Source organism: Spea bombifrons, chromosome 11 (assembly GCF_027358695.1).
Source record: "Spea bombifrons isolate aSpeBom1 chromosome 11, aSpeBom1.2.pri, whole genome shotgun sequence".
Classification (NCBI taxonomy): Eukaryota; Metazoa; Chordata; class Amphibia; order Anura; family Pelobatidae; genus Spea; species Spea bombifrons.
In genome coordinates this window covers 18025040-18040434 of record NC_071097.1, presented here as the reverse complement: position 1 = coordinate 18040434, position 15395 = coordinate 18025040, and the positions used below count along the sequence as shown (strand labels likewise).

The following is a 15395-nucleotide window of genomic DNA, read 5'->3' as shown; positions in this document are numbered from 1 at the left end:
CAATCCTTCTGAAACGGCCAGATCATATCAGATTCAACCACATGCATAAAATACATTAATGAAGCGTAATGTTTATGCAAAACAGGCACAAGACGGGTGTCTTCAGTAAAATAAGATGTCTAAAATCACATAATTCCACAAACATGTTCATTAACTAAAGAAAAGCTATACTATTGCTTTTACCCAACAATAATATAACAAGATATTAGGCTATTTAGTAGAATCACACACAGTTATGAAATCAGTTAACACAATTAAGAAGGAGTCTTTACCTTCCTATCCTCTATTTTAAGGATAGAGCAATCCCCCGGAGTATAATCCCAAATCTTTTTTGGAGGCTGATGGAAAGCAGAGGAGGAAATGAAGATGTCAAGAAAGACAAGAGATATTGCAAAGGATATGAATTTGGAAGTAAAATGCTAACAGGGTTCTAGCATGTACACTGGAGAAAGATTATCATCGGCAAAATAAGCAAGAGAAAGCTCCAAGTAAAACAGACAGGGTAAGCAGTCATGCAAAGACTTTTGGCATTCTGTAGATGTTAGAAACCATTTTTCTCATTAAAATTCTCATAGATTTCATAACTGTCCAAAGTTTATGGACATCAGTGCTTGCACAAAGGTGAGCCCATTGAATTTATAAACGCGTTTATACAGAGGTGTCTTTGTCTTCATGAACCAAGTCATACCGATGTGCAGTTACGCATCATGAGATGGAACATCTTGTATGAAGTCTTAAATTTATTTAATGCACTCTAATTTATCCAAAATGTATTATATCACAAAAAATGTTAGTGATCCTTCTTTTGGCAAACGCTGATTTGACGATTGGGAATGCTATATTGAAAATATCCTGGTTAGATTAGTTAAGATTTCAAACAAGAAGCCATATCCGTTAAGTCGCAGTCCTTTTAGATTTAGCTATGCGAACCATGAGAACTAGTTAGAGAATTACTTTTCACAGGGATGAAATTGCCAGCAAAGAGCAGGATGCAAAAGAAGCACATAGTAGAAATAATATTCTTTGTAACCAGAAGAAAGAGCAAAAGGTATACTGTGAGCATTTTTAATATCAAAAATACATACCACATTAACAAATGGCTGAATTCCCATGTTGGCAATGTATTGAGACAAAAGTTTTACGCTTATCATAGATCCACTCAACAAACTTGCACCAGCGTTAAATAATGTGAAAATACTGTTGTCCCCAATTATATATAAAGGCTAAACACCGCCATCGTTTGTTTTACATATGTATATGGCTGCCTTTGAATGCATTAACATGCTTTGATTCTATATTCCATATCATGGATCCGAGCCACTTGCCTACAGAAAGTAACTTGATAGAACTGTGGTGTCAACTTCAAGCTCTTGACCTCATGTCTCGATTTCTTACATATTTAAACAAAGTAGAAGTACCTTTGTGTAACAAATAACCATTTAGACAGACAAAAGAGGCTTCCAACATTATAAAGATACATTCACATAATCACTGTTGGAAGATCAGATCCCACTACTTGGTAAGCAATGGTGAAACTAAGTTGTCACGGTGAAAGTAATATTTCCAGTTTATTTGATGTTCAATATAAGCTACTATATAAAGGATATTTGAGAGAGAAGCGCCATACCCATTTTTGGTGTCATGATTAATATTGGTTATGTGTTCCCTTTTAAGCATGTTGTTCCTCGTATACATCAATGTGCGTTCTATTTTTATGTGCCTATACTTTAGACAATATATATATATATATAGGCTTTCTATATCAGGTATTGATAAACATTTGAGAAACATAATAACTAAATATACCCAACACATATACAAAACACAAAACGGTAAGATGTAAAGATTTGAAATAATGTGATTGCTTTTTTCTCATTTGTAAAACAAATTCAGATATTGATTTATGATATCAAATATAAACAAACATTTACAGCGGTAGCGGATTTTGCTGTTGGGCAGCATTGTTTCTATTCCTTCCGGGTATTTGTAACAGGGATTGTTTAGTCTACTCCCTGCACTCAACACTATATTGCAATAAAGTAATCGGCGATTCAACTCTCTGGGCACACAGTCAAATAACACGCACTAACTGCTCAACCTCATGAACACATTTAGTGTCTCCTCACAACAAAGGCTATTTTCAAAGCAAAGTAAACCTGTGTTTAGTTGAGATCAAAGTAGTTGAAAACATTGGTAAACTATCCATTAAAATGTGTCCAGATCACCTTAAAATGAACTGAAACATGGCCATAACATGTTCATGCTTTGAACCGCACACATTACCACCATACGTAAATCACAAATGTTTTGCATAGATATTGAGTAGCGATTAATTAGGATTTAATTTATTTTATATTATAAAGGTGCCAGCCATTACAAGGGTTTTTTTTTTAAAAAAAAACTCTTTTTCCACTGTGTTAGTTAAGAGTTTTTCCCCCCATATTTTTTTTCCTGCAAGAGGAACACCATCAATCTCCATCAGTAAAAATCACATGAAGAGACATTTATTTCTTAACTTGCAACAATGTTACAAAGTTAAGTAGGAGACCGTTTCTCCAATGAGGACTGCCAGCTCACATAAGTAAACCAGTCTCCAGTCTTTGCTACATTTTGCAATACAAATTAAGATTTTAACGGTTTACTAAACTCAGAAAATAACATCTAAATACATTTAATGTGGATCAGAGTTGTTCAAATGTATTATTCAAGGGAGAATACTTTCACACCACACTCTCTTATTTGGTCTCCTCATATTTATTTTCTATTCCTGAAATTAATTTTGGATGACCAAAAGCAAATAGGGTGGAATAAAAGAACTCATCTCTGGTAGATCCCCTGCTACATGCCTGAAATCAGTCACCTGCACCACTCAACTAGGAAAAGTACAGAGTCACAAACATGGTGCCGATACATACAGAATAAAGTAAAACGTGTCATTGTGCCTTTTCTTTTCTGCTTAATTCAACGTCCGGATATAATTCTGTGGGTGCCTGACTCCCCAGTGAGCATCCAGTAAAATGGTACTATAATGCACAAACATATTTTCACCATGCCCTCCGTGGTAGATGGCTGTTTGGAATGCTCACAGCTTGCAACATATTGTTCTTTTACATCTGGGTCGTTAAACAGGGGCTGCAGCTCTATCATTCTCCTTCCATGCAGTTTCCTATAGCGACTCAAGACAGTTTTCTACTTAAGAATTCATACTCTTCCCCATAGTGATATAAGCTGTATACTTGCTATATATATATATATATATATATATATGTAGCTGACATTACTATTTCTGGAAAGGAAACGCTTCCTTAAAAAACGATGTGTCTTTATCTTCTAAAACATATGTTTATTCTTTCCTGCCAGGACACCCTTTAGTACACTGAATTCTAATATTAGAACTTCTTGTATCCTAAAAAAAATCGAAACGGACTAATTTCTGTTTAATTGACACAGAGGTAATTATATTTTTGAAGGGTATGTAACCAAACATGAATTGATATTCAATGTATCTCCAAGATTCATGGGTTTTTCATTTGTGACTGTAGTTTGATTGTCCTCTCCTATGGCATTCTTTTCCTTGACACCAGAGAAACAGCTCAATAAATAGATTTCATATTTAAAGATAATGTCCCATGGAAAAAAGTATACAATACAGTGATGTCTACACTGAGGTTGATCAGTATTTGCAAAAACCTGATTTTTATCTCAATTTGCTCCAATAAATGTCTTATCTGTAGACCCTGGAGGTTACCATTATTGTCAGTCATGTGATATTTTGGGTGACCTTCCCTACTCAAACATCACACTGAGCTAATTCTTTATGTCAATGCTAGTGAAGTCTTTACGTTAAAGAGAATAGTCTCTGGTTAGGTGACTAAGACTAATCTTTACTAGACTTTACCATAAAGCAGAATGAAATCAGGGATGTCCTAGATCTAACCAGTAAAAGTGCCACAAGCCACTTCTCCGCGCTGCCTCCCTTACTGCTGAATGTCGGGATATCACATCATATCATAGCTTTGCCTTTTAGAAACACGTGGCACTGGGTGGAAAGGAACTATACAGCACTGTGCTGACGGTGTTAATGCTACGGTTTGGTAGATCAGTGATCTACCTTTTAACCGGTTCATTGAGAAGCGGCACTGCAGGAAGACTCATCACCTTACAGCATTATATGGCAGAGGGGCTCCTGCCCCTCTGGCAACTTTCTAAATGAGCCGACCCTAAGCCTTTTACTGGCCATCATGCATATTCTCTGTAGCGACTCATCAAATGAGTTAAATTACTTTAATGCCTTCCCTCATAGAAACCTTGATTTGTCCAGATACAGTATACGTAATAGAGTAACATGCATTCAAACAGGCATATGGACCCTGACATGGCTATTAAATAGCTGTCGGTGGGACACAACGTCACATAAAACGTTTTTGTAAAATCTTGTCCCCTAGCTGATTTGTTTCATTCACAATGCCCATTGGTTTACATAATTTCTCTTCTAAAACAAGAGAAGAGTTTTATCACTTACAGTATCCTATTTCCTACCCCAAGATCAGGAAAACATTAAACTACTGGAAACTAAAAAGTGATGCAGATGAAAACTATTCTTAATAACTATAAATATATACACAAAAAGACGTTAATACAGTGTGCATATACAAAGTATAACGTTTATCAGCTTGTAGAAAAACAAGTGTAATACAATGGGGGTGAATGTAATAGTAAAAAAGGGGCAATTGCAGAAGGCCACTGGGTATGATACACACATTGAGTAGACCAAGCACCCGGTCAGAGTTGGCATTGCATCAATAATCACAAAAGGAATCTATGCATTACGTAGGATTAGAAAAGGGTGTAACTGTTTTCTTTTATAAGACTTCCTGTGACTCTATTGCCAACGGAGCTCAACTATCCATAAAACAGCACATTCTGTATGAACCAATACAGCACCAAAACAAAAGTGTTTGTGACTCTTTACTACCAGATCCAGGAGGGTTCTCTTGTCTCCAAGGTATAAAGAGACATATTGGCTAGTAAGTCAAAATAATTTCGTCCCACTGTGTTAGTTACTCTAACAAAAGAACACAACGAATCCTTGTGTTAAGTTTCCACAAATTCATCAAATATTATTTATTAAACCCCTCTATTAGCTTGTGATTCGGTCATTAGAAGTTCCTTTCTAAATCATTCTGAAAGAATCGAACGGGCAGATGTAATCCTGCAAATCTAGAGACGATATAGTTAAAACGGCTGAGCCCATAGTATACACACAAGGTGGGTATATACACATACACATGTATATTTCACTTCCATTTATAAAGCTGAATAACAGCAGGGGCTAGGTACCATTTCCATACATTCCATGGAGAACATTCAGATATGTGGGTATGACTAGTATGCATTTTGATATGGTATAAGCACCATAAGATATATATGGTATAAGCACCATAAGATATAAACACACACACACACACACACACACACCATATCAATGCTGGAATTGTGTACAAACAGTTCAGATTTACAAATAAACCCTAGTACCATCTAGATTTGTAGCAAAGTACAAAGGAACCAATAAGACATCTATCCTACTTACCGGTTTCCCAAATTCCAGTTCCGAAAAGAACTTATACCAAGGTTCATTCTTTAAATCTATCTCTTCTGGACTTTTATCCCGAGTCTATAGAATTCATGACAGGGAAATGGAAGGAAGAAGGAGAATAAGATTATGAAAAAAGAAGACAGAGAAAGGGCTGTTAAAGATGCAGGGTTTTTTCCCCCCCAAGTACCTGTTCTTACTGCCAGAACAGGAAAGAAAGCAGATTTACTATCTGTTCCGCTTTATACTCAACACTGCATCGTTAACAGAACATGGATATGCAAGAACCAGAGCTCCACATAGCCAGGCAGTTAGATGGCACAGACAGACAGGAAAAATACAAGAGAAATTCCAGTAAGACATTCACAGTATGATGGGTAAAAGACAAACACGTGTAGAAAGGGCACATATAAGGAGCGAAGGAAAGTAATAAGTGTCGTGGAAGGAGGATTTACTCTTCTCGTTTCTTTTTCCAATTGAGCCCTAAGATGTCCACAGGGACAATGGCAGAGATCATGCCAGATTCCAACTTCACGCTGACGAGACCCTAAAGGATTATGCAGCTGTTTATGACTCAACTTTTTTTGCGTAGAACTCAAAGCCCATGCCCAACTATCAGACGAACTGTGAGGATTTGATTCAAAAAATACATATTTTCAACACAGATAGAAGGTTCCTTCTTTTTTTTTTTGTGTCAACCTGGAATGCAGTGAAAGTTCACGATGCATCATGATTCTGTGGGAAAAAGCTTTTTTTTTGCTCAAATGCTTAAGACATCTGTTTGAACTTTTACATATTTTACTGTTCTCTTAACTGCTCTTGGTAAAGGAAGTTTATTGGAGATATGCCTATTCTCTACAGTTCTACCCTTGTTTTAATAATGAAAAGCAATAACTCAAAACGATACTGATTATAACATTGCATTCTTGGCCTAATAAGTCACGGAGAAGTTGATGGAATCTTTTAATTAGGTTTGCTCTGTTATATGAACAAAGGGAAATGTTTTCCTAGCCCACTATTCTACTTATAATCATAATTGCTGGTGGCTGACATTTATTGCATGTAAATTACACTGGGTATATGCGATCTCCTACTAGATAACTAACTCAAGGCTAATACTACATTCGTGTCTTCTAGACATTACATACTTGGGGTGATACTGAAGCCAACATGAAATTATGTATAAAGTATTATCAAATCCAATGGATGAGTTACTATTCTGCAGATAATACTTATTCTTACTTTTAATAATGAGGCATCGTCGTTATGTATTACAAGTGTGCTATATTTTTAAGTCTACCCTGTGGCATCCCTTAACTATATTCCAGGAGAAATATGTTATTCTATATGTCTATTTCACTATACGTGGACAAAAAAAAAGATAATTTATGTTGCTTTATTTCATAAAACGAGCTCACCAAAGATGAATTGTGATTTCTCCTCTACTGGGCATTGAGTTGTAAAATATTAGATGGTGGAAATCCATGATCACTTTTAAGATAAAATTAACCTAGATGGTCAGACTGCATACATCAGCATTCAGCTCATGCTCGGGGATATATATGAAGCCGAGACCCTGCCACATGAAAGACCTTGCAGATTAAATCAATAATCAATGGTCTGAAGAAGCTTATGATAACTTTAGAGAGAACATGTCACTGTAGAACGAGATGTTGGGTCACTTTAGCTTTCAAAGCCATTGGTGGCCCTACTTCAGATCCAGAAGATGATACATCTGAGGTCCTGGTGGCGTATGTGATTATACATCTTACTCTGCCCACAACAGGGTATCTCAAACCTAGGCTTAAGGGTTTCCTTTAGGTGGCACTAGGCAAATAGATTTAGTCAATAATAAAAGATAATTTAGTTGACTAAATGGACAATTAAAATATTAAATAGTGCTGAGGTTTTAAATGTTGACGTATTTTGTAACAAAAAAACTTTAAGAAACACCAAACAAAATAATATAGTACATTATTAAGAGGTTTTATGTGTAAATGTGCTATAACTCTACCACGCGTCCAAAGGTTAACCAAAGATCAGAGTGCTCTGGTTTGTAGTAACTTTTAAATGTTAAATGTGCAGCAAAGCACTGAAGCAGAATAATCATCTAATTATCCAATAAAATTCCACTTTACGCTGCCAAGGATTTTCATAAGTTTGGAAAAACAGTAACATATAACTATGTTATATGAGTGGCAATTTGGAATATTAAAGATTGCTTTTCTATGGTAAATTAGAACTTTTAAAGTGTACACGCGCTGAAGGTAGAAATACCATTATACTGATTAAAATGGAGTCATAATGTCATGTTCATAGCATTAAATTCTTGTTTTTCTACTTAATGGTTGTTAATGTAATAAAGCCAATGTTTACTGCTCACATACATATATTTCTTCCTGCAGGGAACAGAACGTTTAGAAGTATAATTGGGTGTCATATCAGATTTCTAAACCGTAATGCACCCATGGGACAGCATTACAACACTAGATTTTAAAACATGGGCATCATGTTACAGAACATTCGATAGTGATTTTAGGTAGGGTCAAGCTAGATTAATAACCTGGGTCCTTTAGGAGAGACAGTCTGGCAAGGGTTGTCTTTTTTGCCACCTAAGGGAGATTTATATGTGATCCTGTGCATTGAACCCCCCCCCAAAAAAAGCGTCCACGAGGAAAGCCAGAATCCTGAAACTGGTGACATTACAATGCACAGAAGTCAGATTTAGACACATATCACGCTTCTGAATTCTGGTTTCCCCTTATGAGCTGTACGCTACAGTCACCATAAACAAAAAAAATATGTAAAAATAGTTCAAGAGCAAAAACCAGGACTTTAACCATAAAACGTAAGTGAGGTTTATATTGAATTCATATGAAATAAATCCCCTACAGGACAGCGAGAAGAAGGATTTACGGATTAAGCTTTCAAATAAATCAAGAATGGATAGAGACAAATCTAGCACAGATTTGAAGCCGTATCTAGAAGCGTCGTCGCTATTGTTTAGTACACAGCAACAAAAATCTCTAATACAAACAACTCAACAGACTGTCGGAAGAGACATTACATGAAAATGTCAGACAGATGTCATCGGTTCCGAAAAATTACATCTTAGCAGTTAAAGTTAGCATATCAACTGCAAATACACAAAGCAGTAAGCAGCCCAATAAAGTCAACAAAATGCAACATTGACAATTAGCACTGAAAAAGCAAGCGGTAAAACCAAACACTACGCTAACAAAGCATCTTCAAATACACGTTGTGTGCCAAAAAAGGGACTCCAGTGCTTAATATACTAAAAACTGAATGATTATATTAACATGAGTCGATCACTCACTGGGATATTTCATTAACTATTTGTCCTCGAGAGCATGAAATTCATAGACGAGGTAATTAGGACCTCTGGTAGAAACAGGTTAACGTTTGCTAACAATCAATAAGAATAAGGGATACTCTATAAGTTATTATAGTATATGATCTTTGTCAGTCACACAGCTTAACGCTTAAACTTCATCACAAAGTATACTTCAATGCACACAAGCCAATTGAACAATTTGGAAAACTTACAAATCATCAGAAATATCCTTTACTGGTGTTTTGGATCTTACTGCGCCAGCTAAACACAGTCAGCGTCCTCATTGCACCGACGGAGGGTTAAATACACAGAGAACTAGAAACCAACACTTAAGTGCATTACCATCTTCTCGTTGGCAAGTGCCGAGGATTTCCCTGGCCGATACTCGTGAATGCTTCTTGGCTCTGCTCGGTATTTTCTGGTGTCGACCTTCTTGTCTGGGGGATCCCAGTCATTCCTGAGGACAATAAAACCAATTAACTGTGAACCTCCCCGTTACCAAGGCTACGTCTGGTTTTGATGGAAATGCTCCAGGGCAGCTAATCCTGTGTCCAGGCATTTTCATCTCCAAGCAGGAAATCTGCCCGGGATTCTGATAGCTTCTGGCTTGTTATTTTTACGATAGTCTCACTTGGAAAACGGGAAAGAAACAGAATGCACTAAGAAACAGAACGCTGCGTGTAAAATGTGCAGATGTGTCTTCTATCGTCTGCTAGATATTCCTGGCTAATGAAGCAATCGTCCCTCCCAAGACTAGAGTCAGTATTGCCGTTAACTCTATAATCGCTGGCTCAGCAGGCATCATGGAATTATAACAGTTCGTAAGCAGACCAGCTCCCAGGGTTTCTGGACATCATGACAAGTAACTGTTTAATTGGATTCCTTTTTAAGTGACCTTGTAAGACATGTGACCCAGTTTAACCCTTTACCTATGATTTACATTTGGGAAATGAAATATCTTACAAGTAGTCCATGCACACGGATTATGCTAATTAAAGCCTCACCACTGTATAAGAGAATTAATTGAAGCTTGTTAAACTGGGAAAAAACAGTACAAAGATCAACATTGATATTATTTGGCTTATACAGCCCTGCGATATTGTCACGAAACAGGGGTACATGGCAGTATTTCCTCAGCACGTTAGCAGGCTCACATATATATTAAGGCAAAAATAAGAACATTAAGACACATACAGAATTGTACAGAATTTCCATAGCAGCATACACACAGATGCAAGCACACTACCAGGAAACATACTGAAAAACAGAATCAAAGAGGAAAACATATACTCTTCATCTTTAAACCTTCCAGATATGTTTATGTCTATGATACTATATTATATTTTATTTATATGCTGTCAACAATTTAGGCAGCACTTCTTAAAGTCCATGCATTCAAAGTATATAACAAAACTAGAATTGACAAACTAAGACAAGCCGATGCAAAAGGACCCTGCTCACAAGCTTACAATATTACCTTCTCACAGCCACCATATGGATATTTCCGGCAAACATAATGTCTATTTGTTGTAAGCTTCACAACTTATGTATGTATCACACCAGAGCCCACAGCACCATCTAATTTCTGCAGTTTTGTTGGCCAAGTAAGGAACATCTTCTACTCACCTTTCATGACTAGGTTTGAGAGAGGAAGATCTGGTTGGAAGAGGCAATGTGACTGATCTGCGGACGCTACTCTCAACATCAATGTTATCCATCTCGCTCCTGGAACGAGGTACAGAAACCTGGGATTTTCCTGAAAATATAATTTAGAGACACTTATTTTGCTGTGGTATTAGACCAAAGTGAAGCTAACAAATATTTGTGTCCATCTATACATTTTGTAATTAAAAATAACAAATATGTTTCAAAGCACGGTAAAATTAGACAATTTCCAGAACATTATTGTTCTCATTAAGTATTTTTCAGTATTGCTGAAAGGAGCCTTATATAACATTATATAAAATATTCTCACTGGCCAACTAAATTAGTATTTGATTACTCCTTGATTTTTATCTAAAAAAAATAAGATAAACAGGCCAATTTCCACCTCACCTACATACTGGTGCTTTTGCCTTCTGGAGCAAATGCAATCGACTCAACACAACAAAATGAAATCAACACAAGGTCAGACATTTTAACTCTTACAAAGGTAGCCTGATCAGCAAATCAGCAATAGTGTAGAGATTCCCCATGGTAAATACATAAAGTGGGTTTTTAATATAAATATATGTATGTGTATATATATATATATATATATATATATATATATATATATATATATATATATATATATACCGTATTTGCTTGATTATAAGACAAGGTTTTTTTCCAGAGCAAATGCTCTGAAAAATAACCCTCGTCTTATAATCAGGGTCGTCTTATAATCAGACCTCAAATAGGTCTGATTATGAGACTAAGATCCAGATCCCCCGCAGCGATGCAGGGGACCTGGATCCTCCTGTGTTAACCCCCGACCCAATTTACCGGTGCATCTGAGTCCCCGGTGCTTAGTCCGGGCTGTGTGTAGAGCTCTACGCGATATAATCGCGTAGAGCTCTACACGATACAATCGCGTAGAACTCTACACGCTGCCCGGACTAAGCACCGGGGACTCAGATGCACCGGTAAGTTGGAGGGCGGGCATAACACAAGAGGATGCAGGGGACCTGCATCCTTCTGTGTTATGCCCCCCCTCCAATTTACCGGTGCTTCTGAGTCCCCAGTGCTTAGTCCGGGCAGCGTGTAGAGCTCTACGCGATTCGCATGGAGCTCTACATGCTGCCCGGACTAAGCACCTGGGGCTCAGATGCGCCCCCCCAACTCAGAAGCACCGGTAAGTTTGGAGGAGGGAGGGGGAGTGTTAAATGGGGGTGTAAGGCATTTCTGGAGGCAGAGTGCTCTGTGAAATGCCTTTTAACCCCTTTAATGCCACTCTGCCTCCTGAAATGCCTTAAACCTCCCTATATGCCACTCTTCCCCATAATATGCCTTTTAACCCTCTAAGTGCCAGAGTGGCATATAGGGTTAAAAGGCATATCATGGGGCACAGTGGCATTTAGAGGGTTAAAAGGCATATCATGGGGCACAGTGGCATATAGGGGGTATAAGGCACTTCTGGGGCAGATATGCATAACTGGGGCAGGTTGGAAAATAGAAGGAAATAAAACCAAAATATTTTTCTCAAGCATAGCTTTTATTAAAAAAATTGTTTAAATGAATTAACATTTACTGGTAAAACTTTTTTCCTATAGGGTCGTCTTATATTCAGGCTTTTTCTTTTTTTTCCTAAATTAATATTAAGTCTTATAATCAGGGTCGTCTTATAATCGAGCAAATACGGTATATAAATATATATATATATATATATATATATATATATGAGTCATCAGCCATAACATTATGACAACCTGCCTAATATTGCGTAGGCCCCTATTTTGCCGCCAAAACAGCCCTGACCCGTCGAGGCATGGACTCCACTAGACCTGTGAAGGTGTGCTGTAAGTTGCGAGGTGTTCTCCAGGTACGCGCCCGGCCTGTGATTCATCAGAGCAGGACACCTTCTTCCATTGCTCCGTGGCCAGTTCTTAAGCTCATGTGCCCATTGTAGGCGCTTTCGCCAGGGGACAGGGGTAATCATGGGCATCCTAACTGGTCTGGGGCTATGCAGCGCCGTACGCAAGACACTGTGATACACTTTTGACATCTTTTATCATAACCGGCATTAACTGTAACATGTAGTATTTAGAAAAAGTGCCAGACTTGCTTTAATCCATAACTTCCCTTTCTGATGTGATCAGTGTTAATATGGAAACAATCAGATGCTTCAAAGACAAAAATAAACAAAACTACTTCAGAACTCACCATCTTCAACGTAGGAATGGCGCCCATAAAGTGGGTACGAATCTGAGTCTTCATCTAGAAAAGAGCAAGAGATGTCATGAATGCCACTTCTAGGAGCAGGGCAGTGGATGATTTAGGGTTTGGGCAACAAGTTACATGGAGAAAAGTAGTTAAAACAAACTAAACTGGGTATAGCTCGTTGTTAAATTGTTAACCAGCCCCCAGCTGTAGTTTTCGGTTTATGTGAGATTACATAGACCATGTCTCTGCAAAGACACCACCAATGTCGAGTACTATGGGCAACTATAAGTACATTCAAAAATGTTTTTAAAATACCCTTTTTAATCAAGATCACTGAAAAGATTTGTGCCAGCCATTGTAAGGGACATTTTGGGGGTCGGCAAAAGTCTTTGAATGTGCTTAACATGCAACATGACATCAAAACTCTACGAAACATGGTATGAAGTCTGTAGATCTGTTTAATATACAACAATATCTAAACATCTCCTTACACAGCTGAATGCTACTTTAAAGCTGATTAAATAAGAATTGTACTTTCTTTTCACAAACATGCATTTTTGTTCACTAATTAAATAATTGCTTACCAACAAACAAAGACTTGTTTACCTACATCAACCTGCACTTTCTCCGACCAAATACAACACATAAAATATAATATGCTGAGAATTTCCGGTTCCTGGAAAATGTTTGATTCACGTATACTTGTGGGTGGTCTGCACCCACTGCGGCCTTTTACTAGGTGGCCTACCAGAGACGGATATCACTTCTCCTGCTTTCCACCGAACATCGTCCGCCATGTGCACATACAGATGGCGTGTAAATTAAGATTGCATTTGGAGGTACATATTCAATTATTCCAGCACCATACAAAAAGTTATTTACAGAGTTACATAAACCACACCACACGTAATCAGATCAAGATCACTGCAAATCCACTCCCATGACCAACCGTGTTATTAAAAGCACAATAACAAAAACATCGCAAATGAAGTAAGATCGCGGAAAATGCTTAGCGCAGGGGTATTAAACTCTAGGCATCAAGTGATATAAAACAAACCAGAAATTTGCAATATCTTTGCTTGAACTTAAGTGACTTAAATCAGTTTCAACAATTTCTGACCAGGATTTGGAATATCTTTGCTTGAACTCAAGTAACTGAATCAAATTCAACTGTTGAGGTGCCTTAATTGACGCAGCTCAATCAAGCGGAGATATCCAGAAATCTTGGCCCGCTTGCAGTCCTGGAAGCCTGGAGTTCAATGCCCACGTCCTAGAACGGAGTATCATCTTATTCCTTTCTATAACAGTACCTTCAGAACTAGGACTAGGAGTAGAGACAGGAAACTGGTAGGTAGGAGTATAAGGATTGGGCTCTGCAGCAGAGAAAAGCATCACAGAAAAGCAGTGGACATTAAGAATATCCACATTTATCTACACTTGATGCCGTATTTCTTAATAATGTTAGCACATTGAAACGAAATATAAAACTATTAATTTGTTAGCAAGAAAGAAGCATCTTCAAAATGGTATTTAAAGAAAGCCATGTATTTAAATTTAAAGAAAAGGACAACATACTGGGTCAGAATTTGGCTCAACCATTGGCCTTCTTAACCAAGTATGGAGGAATCACTATAGGAACCAATAAAGTGTCCGATTCTTCCGTATTTAGTATTGCTTTAACTGGGCCTTATGAACTAAATAGGGCTGTATGTGTGGCGTTTGCAAAAGGGTAGTGAAGTACCCTGGCAATTCTTCTGGTACCTTCTATTTTAGGCTTGGCCTCAGCGACCTCAGGAAAAACGTACGTAGGGCAATAAGGATTTTCCTCAGGAGAGTCTAAGGAGAGCAGCAAGAATTGAAGAAAACACAGGAAGGAAAGTTTTAAAGGAATGGAGAATAGATGGCTATTTGTATTACAGGCCAGCCAGCATCATGGAAAATATATTACAATGTTATAAAAACAATATTCCCACAGGACAATGGTGTTCAAAACGCTTAATGTAGCAAATGGAATTCCAAGGCAGATTCTGATCTGTGTGTTTGGATCTATAAATGTGTATTCTCTGCGCTTTCACAGCCTCTTGTTCTTTAGACAACGGATATCTCCAGGGTCTATGTTCTGTTACTAGTCATTCCATAACTGCACACGAAGTGTCTGTCATGTTAATGTGATGTATTTTATAGCTAACATACATTATGATATTCACAGCTTTCTCTTCATCTTTTGTTTTTTTAGATTCTATATTTATTGACTTTTAGGGAATCGCAACATGAACAAATATAACTTTTTTGAATGTTGTTAATTTGGTGTGCCATACGTATAACATTAAAATTGACAACATACAAGAAAGGGACCCTGTTCTTGTGAGAACAAGAGGGAATCATACAGCATCTAAGAAAGGGGATGAGACCGAAGGCGAGGGGCGGCATTAGCAAGCATTATTTGATTTTGGCCAGGGCCATGTGGAGAAGTTAGTGGCATGGGGGTCCCAAAGGTAAGGAGAACAGGCTGTTCCTTTCAGAATGAAGGTTGTGGGTATTAGGGGAATAGATTGTATGCTTCTTTGAACAGGTGTTTTGTAT

At 37.6% G+C, this 15395-nt stretch overlaps 1 protein-coding gene across 5 annotated transcripts in view; it reads right to left on the bottom strand.

Moving 5' to 3' along the window:
• Window positions 1–15395, bottom strand: part of SORBS1 (sorbin and SH3 domain containing 1) — a 127447-nt gene that overhangs the window by 23868 nt on the left and 88184 nt on the right. For 4 of the 5 annotated variants that reach the window (XM_053451284.1, XM_053451285.1, XM_053451287.1 and 1 more), the window contains 6 exons: window positions 14574–14648; window positions 12813–12866; window positions 10575–10704; window positions 9291–9405; window positions 5591–5674; window positions 273–338 (listed from right to left, as the gene is read on the bottom strand). In XM_053451284.1, coding sequence (XP_053307259.1) covers window positions 273–338; window positions 5591–5674; window positions 9291–9405; window positions 10575–10704; window positions 12813–12866; window positions 14574–14648 — 524 coding nt within the window. The remainder of the gene's footprint in view (window positions 1–272; window positions 339–5590; window positions 5675–9290; window positions 9406–10574; window positions 10705–12812; window positions 12867–14573; window positions 14649–15395) is intronic. The other variant, XM_053451288.1, reaches the window with a different exon arrangement.